Source organism: Phycodurus eques, chromosome 1, assembly GCF_024500275.1.
Source record: "Phycodurus eques isolate BA_2022a chromosome 1, UOR_Pequ_1.1, whole genome shotgun sequence".
Lineage (NCBI taxonomy): Eukaryota > Metazoa > Chordata > Actinopteri > Syngnathiformes > Syngnathidae > Phycodurus > Phycodurus eques.
In genome coordinates this window covers 45,911,299-45,922,930 of record NC_084525.1, presented here as the reverse complement: position 1 = coordinate 45,922,930, position 11,632 = coordinate 45,911,299, and the positions used below count along the sequence as shown (strand labels likewise).

The window sequence follows — 11,632 nt, the reverse complement described above, 5'->3', positions numbered from 1 at the left end:
AAAATAATTGACCGTGCCGTTCCAATACTTTTGGAGGGGACTGTAACTTAACAGAGAAACTTAATAAAATCCTACTTTGATATGAAGAGGGTTACTGTTCTTATTGTTCAAAATAGCACCTGAAGGAAAAAAAGTGCGCACCATATTTGTTTAGCTTGTATTAATATGTTCATGCAAGTGAACAACTCTGTGTGCCAATTCAAACACTGAGATCTGTATGAAATAATCAATGAACAGCCATTTGGATGAACAACTCCAATACTTCACGGTAACATTTTGTTTAATATTTAGCTTCGACCAGAAAATTCAAGAAACTACTGTATTGTATGGATAGCTTTGTATTCCGAACACAAATTCGGACCAGTTTGGACAGACCAAGCCGACAGCAGAATTGAGGTTGGTATACATCTTTGCATTTGAAAGCGAACGGGTCTGCTGTTGAACTCATGTTAGCTAGTAATGTTCAGTCAACGTTTGTGAAGCTTGTCCGACTGGGACAAACTGGCAGCAATACTTTTCTCATGTAGCAGAAACAACACCGATCGCTGTTTTCATTCATTTTGTCGTACTGTAAATGTACTTCCAACAAAGCTGCTAGTAGCGGTGCCGCCGTTCGAGAGCCATTCGCCCCCCAACATGTCATTGCAAGGTCGGTTTCCAGTTCTGTCGTTACTTGAGACCGATACGGTCCGCCTGTCGGCGGTGGGGCCCGCGAGCCTGCGTCGACGGTGAGGGGCCCGCCCTTTTGCGGGGGTGCTGTGGGCCACACGTCGTTGCACTGTTAAAGCAGTCGTCAATCACCTTTTGTTCCCCTTCCGAGAGGGTCTACTCGCCTCGCTCGCCGTACAGTGAGCGTGAGGTCTTCCTGCAGCGGCTTATTTACAAATACGTCCATTTTATTTTTACAAAGTAGATCGAATTTGTCCGCCAGGCCGCACCGTGCGACCTGACGCCCGCACATACCAGGCAGAGCTAGCCACAGATGAGTTTGTGCGGATTCACGAGACGGAAAAAAAACAGGGACTGAAGCGACATGGAGGAATATGAACCAGGGAGGATTAAGGATGACGGACAGGTCAGATATTCCCCATCCGTGGCATTATTGAAGAAAAGTGATGGTTGACGCCGTCGGCCCCAAGAATGATTTGTTTTGCGAATGTGTCCTGTCTTGTCCCATCTTCAAAACCAGTAGTCTAATGTGAAAAAAATATGAAATATTATTTGATCAGAAAGTTTGATCATATTAGCGACTAGCCCAATACTGGCCAACACGCATTGGCTCCTGGCCCACCTGAGATGCGATTTGAAGATTTTGTTACTTACTCATCAAATTTAGCACCACCCTATCTCGCTGACTTAGTGGTACCATATGTTCCATCCAGAATTCTACGTTTGCAACACGTTGACCTTTTGGTGACTATGAAAGCCAGAAAGAAGTATGCAGGCTCTCAAGCATTTTCCATTCGGGTTCCAGAACTCTGAATTACCCTAAAGCCGTTACCTCTGTATAAATGTTTAAATCTCAATTTAAGAATGCTTTTTACGCTCTGTCATTTGAGTGAAACCACACTGAGGAAGTGTTAAATATATTTTAGAAGTTATCATTTATTTGCTTAGCTTGCATTAGTATTATGGACGATTTTGAGAAAGGAAGATGTCTCGCCTTCAAAAAGATGACTCAGCAGGAATCATCCGATGGAAGGGCGCCTTGACCAAGGACGTGGCAGGTGTTGGTCCCATGTTTTCACCTCGAAACCCTACCCTTAGTGTGTTGTGTCTTGTAGCTTAGTACGTCTTGTAAACTTAGAAACCTCCCTGTTTCAAATAAATACAGGAGCGACGGGAGAGATTGTTGAGAGCGTGATGAGAGGCTGCAATCTGAACAATCTCCCGTACGCCCTCCTCGTGAGAAAAAGAAACAAGCGTCTTCATTCCTTTTGTGTCTATTTTTCATAATGTTGGGTAAGATAAATCCAACAGTAGGCCAGTTGCCTCTTACCTTGTTTTACCCCCAGACGTCTGGGCTAGGGTTGTTTTAATGCTGCTTCTCCTCTCCTCTCACCTCCCCCCCTCCTCTCCTGCCTAGAGAGGGGATGAAAAACTGAGGCTGTTGCTGTATGGATTCTACACCAGCCAGTTCCCCAGAAGCCTTTCTCTGGAGGATTCTGCTGCGACCGGGCCAGGTCCTGAGGCAGAACCACTTTCCTGAGGCGCTTCATCTCTTTCCAGTGACTCTTATGTCGTCTTAATTAACATTGCACAGCACAGTGCTGTATGTTGCAGTCTGGTCATCCCTCCATCAATCTAAAGTGAAAGAAAAGTAACCAGTTTCTATAGAATGCTGATATTTTAGCTCCATTGCTTCAACAGTTGATTTCTAGATATGACTCCCAGATAGTTACATCCCAAATGTTGTGCTTCATACATTGTTGCCTTTCTTTGTATGTCTGTAACACTGTGTTTTTCCTGCGGCCTGTCTTGGCCAGGTCTCAGTTGAAAAAAAGAGGTTTTCAATCTCAATGAGACCAACGTGGTTAAATAGAGGTTGAATTTAAAAAAAAAAATTTGCATTTTTTTAAATAACTGTTTTCTTTGTCCGCCAAGCTACGCTGGGAACGGACACATGATCCCATAAAAATCGAGCCAACGGGAGCTTTTTCTTGGTTAAAGAAAATGTGACATGTACAATGATTTGTGTGTGTGTGTCATCTTCTCAGTCCAGTACAAATTCTACTATGAATGCTTTCAAGTCCAGGTTAAAAACTATTCTTTTATCTCACACGTTCGATTGAGCATGTTAAAAAACTTTCATCCATTGCATGTTCTTTTAGTAATTTACTGTGAGCGGTCTTATTTTTCTGTACTGTTTTGTCTTTGTCTTTTGCTGTTTGTTTTTAAATTGCTTTAATCATGCAAAGCTCATTGAGCTACCTTGTGTATGAAATATTATATATATATATATATATATATATATATATATATATATGTATACAATATATACTGTATTTATACATTACAATATTCATTATTTGTACCTTACAAGTTGATAAAAACTATTTTGTGGGCAGAGGTTGATTTTGTTTTTTACTTTGATACATTTAAGAGTGTACTTTTATTGAAGCACAATAGTTGAACCAGTGCTTCTACGTTAACCTTTTGTTTTTCTCTACTTGTACGTCGGAAAACGTTGGCATTTGATTTGATGACAGCGGCAATCACCTGGCGACTGTCCATGGTGCTGCGTTTCTGTCAGCACATTGAAAAGAAGAAACAACCAAGATACAAAACAACACAGGCAGACACGCCTTTACACAATAATGTGAACAAATGGCGAGTTTGCAGCCATTTCGAGTCTTTTTTTTCTTTGCGCCACCACAACTCACGCAGCTGTGGTGGCGGAGGGATACCGAGCCTGTGTCCGCGTAACACTGCGCTACAACTGCAAAGGGGAGATAGGAAAGAAAATACAGGACAGAATTGTGGTCTCTTTAAAGCCTAAGGCGAGCTCTGACACCGAGCGTATGCTTAACCGAAGGTGGGGGCGACGTTCCCGTGCCATTTCCTGATTGGAGTCCATTGTGCGTCAACGAGGGAGGGGGCGCACTATCTGCCGACGCGCAGGCATACTGTTCCGAGCGCTCCAGGACCAGGGCCATCTTTGGTCGTCCTCAAAGTGTGGACAACATCTCTCATTCCGACGCTTTGCAATCTCATGATCAAAAAAACCAACGACAACAACAAAAAACTCGGCTAAAGTGACAAGCGAGCGTCCGAAGCAGCTGCACAGAGAGCGGGACACTCACTGGCATTTCCCCCCCCCCCCCCCACTCTGGCCCCCGCGGGACCTTTCGCTGCGTTTCTCACGGAAAAAGAGGGCGAGACAACATGGATGAAGAATATGATGTGATCGTTTTGGGCACCGGACTCACAGTAAGGCGTCAAGCTTCATTTGTGCATCTGCTGCCGCAACTCATTCGGCGTCCTTATGGGCAGGGCGATCGAGGCCCGACGACGAAAAAAGCCTCCGCGCGGCCGCATTCGTGAAACGAGGACATTTGGGATACAAAATGTGCATTCGAGTGCTTCGATGATCAGACGGCCGCTAGTGCGTGGAACGGTGCCCGCGGGAAGGGTTTGGACCCACGAAGCGGTGTCGGTGTCGTGTTGCGGCGGCTGGAGCATCTTTTAGGCGTCGCCCCGCCGCTGCTCCTCGATCGCCGCTGGGGGCCGGATCGAGCTCCACGATCCACTCGAGTCTTCCATTTCACGCCACGACACGAATGTGGCTCATGCACATTTTGGGGTCATTTTTCGAATCGCTCGCCTCTTTTACAAAAGTCGCCATTTGAGACGCAAGATGATAATTCCCTTGTCTGCTGTGTGTGTGAGCACGTCATCATGACTCGCACATTGTGGCTGACATCATTCGTATTCGTCATTTTGCGAAGAGTGAAAGTCGAGAGTATGGGCGAGCCTTTAGTTGGCGGCGCTCGTGCACTCGTGCACTCGTGCCTGCCTCTTCCCTCCCAGCATCCGTCTGTTCTAATGGCATCACTTCCGCTCCTGTCAAACGCACCAAAACAAAATAATCATTAATTCAAAAAAAGAAAAGAATCGGCTGCAGACGTTTTCTGCTTTTACGTTGGAAAACAATGAGCAACATTTTTGCCGATTTTCTGACGGATTTACGGACCAGCCTGGTCTGGTCTGAAAGAGGTGCGATTGGTTGCTTGGTTACATGTGGCCTGCCATTGGCTGGCGACCAATCCAGGGTGTACCCAGCCTCTCCGCCAGAGTCAACTGGGATGGGCTCCGGCACACCCGCGACCCGCAGCTAGGAAAATGGATGGATGGATGTTACCCACCAAACCGCTGAAACCAGTCACTAATAATAATACTAAATTAGAATTAGTGTATATAGCGCCTTTAAGGACACCCCGGGATGCTTTACAGATTAGACACATTTTTTATTTTTTTTTTAAAAGCCAACTGTGGGCCAAAGGCCTCGGCCCATTTTGAACGAGTGCAGCATCACGTACCTCGGAGGGAAGGGAGTTCCAAAGGGCGGGGGCAGCAACACGTCCCCCAAGGTGCCAGGTTAGTGCGGGGGACGGAGAGCAGACCCACGCTTGAGGACCACCGGCTGCGACGTGTAGCACATTGCCGGAGGAGCTCTGAGGAAAACCGGGGCATTTGTCATTTCACGGGGAGCCAATGATAAGCATGGCGCCGATCAAGCACAATCAGTTGAACTTTGGGGATTTTCGGCAAATCGTGTCTCGTTTTTCAAGAAAGGCATGGACATCGAACATGTTTTTTAATCTGATTCATTGATTCATCGAAAAAATTACTGACAGATTAATCAATTATTCAAATAACTGTAAATTACACCTTGTGTTGTTAAAAGTCCTGTCAAATTTGAATGATTAAAGAAATTCTCCAAGTAGATAAAAGAAGGCTTCAATATCGTGAAAAATCAGGCCATTGTCTCTCCTCTCAAACTAGCAACGTGAGTAGATTTCCCAAAAATGACGGTCTGTCAAAATGCAGATTGGCCACTTCAATTTTTGTACCTCCTAGAATATCAGCCGTGTCAAACTCATTTTTGTCGTGGGCCAAATCGTAGTTACGGTTGCACTCGCCGCGCCGTTATGACTCTGATATGAGTCATAATGTATGATCGCCCCACATTATTGCATATGGATGACAAGCTCTGAAATCAGAAGCCAGTAAAAACTGTTCTATAACTCAATTTATTTTAAAAGAGGATTATTAACCCCAAAAATAATAATCCAAGCAACATGTCAACATTTTTAAAAAACAATATACAAGTTTGGTATTTCAGCAACAAACCCGACGTCGACGCCCATGATATGCTTTCGCGGCCACATAAAATGATGTCCTCCAAAAAGCCCTTTGTTGTGATTTGGGAGGAAAGAATGAGTGAATGATTGCGAACGCAGGAAACATTCACTTTTAAACTTTTATTTATGCAAATGTTTTTATTTTCCTTTTATATGCATACAATTTTAAATGAATAATGACTTAGGTTTTTCTCCCCCCTATAATTCTCAAATTCTTGTTGACAAGATTTTGACTTTATTCCTATAGTTACTTTTTAAAAATTATATTCAGACTTTTTTCTCAAACATTACAACTCTTGTTCATGTAAAATAATTCGATTTTTGTTTAACCCCTTGCTTTCTGAACGATTGATTGATTATTGAAATTGTTGTTTACTTTTATCATCAATTAGTTTTCGATTGGGCTCACCACCTGTGGGAGGGGCCATAGGGGTCGGGTGCAGTGCGAGCCGGACGGTGGCCGAAGGCGGGGACCTTGGCGATCCGATTCCCGGCTCCAGAAGCTGACTCTAGGGACGTGGAATGTCATCTCTCTGGCAGGGAAGGAGCCCGAGCTGGTGTGTGAGGTCGAGAAGTTCCGACTAGATATAGTCGGACTCGCCTCCACGTACAGCTTGGGCTCTGGTACCAGTCCTCTCGAGAGGGGTTGGACTCTCTTCCACTCAGGAGTTGCCCATGGTGAGAGGCGCCGAGCAGGTGTGGGTATACTTATTACGTTGGGGTTCACCCCGGTGGATGAGAGGGTAGCCTCTTTCCGCCTTCAGGTGGGGGGGACGGGTCCTGAGTGTTGTTTGTGCCTATGCACCAAACAGCAGTTCAGAGTACCCACCCTTTTTGAAGTCCTTGCAGGGGGTGCTGGAGAGCGCTCCCGCTGAGGACTCCATCGTTCTGCTGGGGGACTTCAATGCTCACGTGGCCAATGACAGTGAGACCTGGAAGGGCGTGATTGGGAGGCACGCCCCCCCCCCCCCCCGATCAGAACCCGAGCGGTGTTCTGTTATTGGACTTCTGTGCTCACCACGGATCGTCCATAACGAACACCATGTTCAAGCATAAGGGTGTCCACACGTGCACTTGGCACCAGGACACCCTAGGTCGCAGTTCGATGTCATCGGACTTGCGGGCGCATATCTTGGGCACTCGGGTGAAGAGAGGGGCGCAGCTGTCAACTGACCACCAGCCGGTGGTGAGTTGGCTCCGATGGTGGGGGAAGATGCCGGTCCGACGTGGCAGGCCCAAACGTATTGTAAGGGTCTGCTGGGAACGTCTGGCGGAATCCACTGTCAGAAGGAGTTTCAACTCCCACCTCCGACAGAACTTTGCTCATCTTCCGGGGGAGGCGGGGGACATCGAGTCCGAGTGGACCATGTTCCACGCCTCCATTTCTGAGGCGGCCGACCGGAGCTGCGGCCGTAAGGTGGTTTGTGCCTGTCGTGGCGGCAATCCCCGAACCTGTTGGGGGACACCAACGGTGAGGGATGCCGTCTAGCTGAAGAAGGAGTCCTATCGGGCCTTTTTGGCCTGTGGGACTCCTGAGGCAGCTGATGGGTACCGGCTGGCCAAGTGGAATGCAGCTTCCTCTGCAACATCGCGTGGACATCGGGGACAGTGCCTCTGGATTGGCAGACTCGGGTGGTTGGAACACACCCTCTGGTCCCCCTTTTTAAGAAGGGGGACCAGAGGGTGTGTTCCAACTACAGGGGGATCACACTGCTCAGCCTCCCTAGTAAGGTCTATTCATGGGTGCTGGAGAGGAGGGTCCGTCGGGAAGTCGAATCTCAGATCCAGGAGGAGCAGTGTGGTTTTCGTCCTGGCCGTGGAACAGTGGACCAGCTCTACACCCTCGGCAGGGTCCTCAAGGGTGCATGGGAGTTCACCCAACCAGTCTACATGTGGTTTGTCGACTTGGAGAAGGCGTTCGACCGTGTCCCTCGGAGGGTCCTGTGGGGAGTGCTTCGGGAGTATGGGGTACCGAACCCCCTGAAATGGGCTGTTCGGTCCCTGTACGACCGGTGTCAGAGTTTGGTCCACACATCCGGCAGTAAGTCGGACTCTTTTCCGGTGAGGGTTGGACTCCGCCAAGCTTGCCCTTTGTCACCGATTCTGTTCATAACTTTTATGGACAGAATTTCTCGGCGCAGCCGAGGCGTAGAGGGAGTCCTGTTTGGTGGCCTCAGTATTGCATCTCTGCTTTTTGCAGATGATGTGGTTCTGTTGGCTTCATCAAGCCGTGACCTCCAACTCTCACTGGAGCAGTTCGCAGCTGAGTGTGAAGCGGCCGGGATGAGAATCAGCACCTCCAAATCTGAGACCATGGTCCTCAGTCGGAAAAGGATGGCGTGCCCTCTCCAGGTCGGGGGGATGAGATCCTGCCCCAAGTGGAGGAGTTCAAGTATCTTGGGGTCTTGTTCACGAGTGAGGGAAGAATGGAACGGGAGATCGACAGGCGGATCAGTGCAGCGTCTGCAGTGATGCGGACTTTGTATCGATCCGTTGTGGTAAAGAAGGAGCTAAGCCGAAAAGCGAAGCTCTCGATTTATCGGTCGATCTACGTTCCTACCCTCACCTATGGTCACGAGCTATGGGTCGTAACCGAAAGAACAAGATCCCGGATACAAGCGACCGAAATGAGTTTCCTCCGCAGGGTGTCTGGGCTCTCCCTTAGAGATAGGGTGAGAAGCTCGGTCATCCGGGAGGAGCTGAGAGTAAAGTCGCTGCTCCTCCACATCGAGAGCAGCTAGATGAGGTGGCTGGGGCATCTGATTCGGATGCCTCCCGGACGCCTCCCTGGTGAGGTGTTCCGGGCACGTCCCACCGGGAGGAGACCCAGGTCACAACCCAGGACACGTTGGAGAGACTACGTCCTTCGGCTGGCCTGGGAACGCCTCGGGATCCACCCGGAAGAGCTGGATGAAGTGGCTGGGGAGAGGGAAGTCTGGGCGTCCCTGCTAAAGCTACTGCCCCCGTGACCTGACCTCGGATAAGCGGTAGAAAATGGATGAATGGATGGATGGCTAGTATTTGATTAATTTTGACAACTTTAAACACAAATTTCAAATATATTGTTTTCACTAATCAGGGACTTTGAATGTCTGCAATGTTTGTCAGCTGGCTAAACCCAAAAAAACCAAAAAAATGTTAGTTATCATAATTGTATACTGCCAATCTGCCCTGATTTTGTTCCCTTGCAATTGTTGTGTACAGGAATGCATCCTGTCTGGGATCATGTCTGTGAACGGTAAGAAGGTTCTGCACATGGACAGGAACCCGTACTACGGTGGTGAGAGCTCCTCCATCACCCCCCTGGAGGAGGTAATGGGGACCAAAGGAAGCCATCGAGAAGTTTTATTTGCCACATGACTGTAGTCTCCCTTTGCGCCCTCAGTTTACGTTTGTCTTGTGCTTTCCCTCAGCTTTACAAGCGCTTCAGTCTTCCCAACAGTCCGCCAGAATCCATGGGCCGAGGACGCGACTGGAACGTTGACCTCATCCCCAAGTTCCTCATGGCCAACGGTCAGTTCTGCGTCGGACACTGGAAATAGGCCACTGAATACAATATGGATATTTATAATAATAATAATTAGTGTTGCACCAAGTACTGATACCGGTACTGCACCGAGGTATTTTGACGTAAAAAATATAACAGTACCAGTTGTTTTTTTTTTTAGTACCGGTTGTTTAAAAAAAAAACTTATGCGACAGCATTCAAGTCATACGCCGTAGGCCATGACCCAAAAAGGCGACAGTCAGCCAATGACTGCCCGTCTTCCGACAAGTTGTGAGCGCGCGACCGCCGGGAAAATCTAATGGTTTCAAACCGCCGACCAGCTCCCGCCTCCTGCGGACAGGTTATCACGCGTTAGCATTAGCCAGCAGGACATAACCTCAGAGTCGGCAGCTCACGAGGCTCTGTGAGCAAAGATGGCGTTACGTGCGGGGGATTCTCCCGCGCCGTTTGGCAAGCTCGGCATTCGACACACACGAGAGTCTGCGTTACTGGCATGAGATCGAGAGGATCGATAGCGCCAGACGACTTTGCGTGGGTGCGCGCCGTACGAAAGATGTGGGCTACGCGCGTCGGAAATCGAGGAGTTGGAGAAGGATGAAAATACAATACAAAACTGTAGCAAAAAAGGTCCACTTATTGAGTGTCGTGGTTCCGCACGCAACAAAAAACAGCGCCGCACCGAGTATTGTGCACAATGTATCGTTTACGATGGGACACATCAAATGCAGTCAAATGCAAGAATATTTCACACTCAAAGGTTGAATAAAAAGCTTCAAAGCTTGAAATGGACAGTTTAAGTATGGGTAAAGTACGTATGAATAATGAGCGTCGTCATGGATGACATTTTTCTTCAGTTTCTTGTTCAGTCTTAATGCCAGGTGCAACTAAATATACCTTTGTTTGGACAAATCTAATGATGACAACAAAAAGAACTCAGGAGAGTTGAATATAAGAGCTGATATCTTGCTCTGGCCATTTTCTGTGGTTTTCTTGGCAAGGACCAAAATTATATTTAATAACACAAATAAGCTTCAGTATTCTCAAGGTAAAATGCCTTCAGTGGTACCAGCTATTATAATGAACAAGAAATTGATGAAACAAGGGTGGTCTCATATTTTTTATATATCATACATATACTGTATATAGACGTACAATTTTATATACTGTACATACAAACACAGGTGTACAATTTTGTATACATACAAACACACAAATATTATTAGGAAAAAAAACAACAACCCCATATTTGTTATATAATATGATAATTCAGGTATTGATCTAATTATTTTTAAAAATGTTTTGAATTAATAAAAATAAATATACAAGTATTACATTTTTTTTTATTCAGTGTTCATTCTGCTGCTTTTACTGATGTTTTAGACTTTTGCCGCAGTATTGTTACAGTGTCGGTATCGATATACTTTATGCAGGTTTAGTATTGAAGTCAGAATTCTGGTATCCTGACACCACTATTAGTAATAATATACAGTGGGACGAAAAAGTATGTGAAGCTTCTGGAATTTCTTACATTTCTCCATAAAGTGTTTATCAAATGTAGTCTGATCTTCATATAAATCACAAGAAGAAGCAAACAGTCTGCGTAAACTAATAAGACACAAACAATTCTGTTTTTATATTTTGACTGAAAACAATGTAAACACTCACAGGACATGGAGCAAATGTGAATCTCAAGGCTACAAATTCTCCAAGAGCTAATCAGAGTCCAATCAATGAGACGCAATTGTGGCTTTTGTCATCTTTTCCAGTTTTATGCAAGTGAATATATGAAGCCCTGACCTCAACCCCATTGAGATGCTGTGGCATAACCTCAAGAGAGTGATTCCCAGCAGACATCCCTGCAGTAATCTTGCTGAACTGCATCAGTTTTTGTAAAGAGGAATGGTTTAACATTCTGACCTGCAACTCCAAGAAATGCTTCCTTGAAGTTATTTTCCAAAGGGTCAAGTGTCAACCAGTTATTGAAACCAAGAGTTCACTTAATTTTTCCTCCCTCTCCTGTGAAAGTTTACATGTTATGCTATTAAAAAATATTTAATAATTATTAATTCACCCGGCGGCACGGTGTCCGACTGGTTAGAGCGTCAGCCTCACATTTCTGTGGACCCGGTTTCAATCCCCGGCCCCGCCTGTGTGGAGTTTGCATGTTTGTGTTTGCAAACTCCACACAGGCCAGGCCGGATTTTAACCCGCAACCTCAGAACTGTGAAGCGGATGTGCTAACCAGTTGGTCACCGTGCCT

The 11,632-nt window shown here is 46.5% G+C and overlaps 1 protein-coding gene across 2 annotated transcripts in view; it reads left to right on the top strand.

Annotated features, from left to right (window-relative positions):
- The first annotated feature begins 3,456 nt into the window (after positions 1 to 3,456).
- Positions 3,457 to 11,632, top strand: part of gdi1 (GDP dissociation inhibitor 1) — a 28,055-nt gene continuing 19,879 nt past the window's right edge. Inside the window, exons 1-3 of one of the 2 annotated variants that reach the window (XM_061694268.1) lie at positions 3,457 to 3,930; positions 9,069 to 9,176; positions 9,278 to 9,377. In XM_061694268.1, coding sequence (XP_061550252.1) covers positions 3,886 to 3,930; positions 9,069 to 9,176; positions 9,278 to 9,377 — 253 coding nt within the window. In that variant the 5' untranslated portion in view covers positions 3,457 to 3,885. The remainder of the gene's footprint in view (positions 3,931 to 9,068; positions 9,177 to 9,277; positions 9,378 to 11,632) is intronic. The other variant, XM_061694259.1, reaches the window with a different exon arrangement.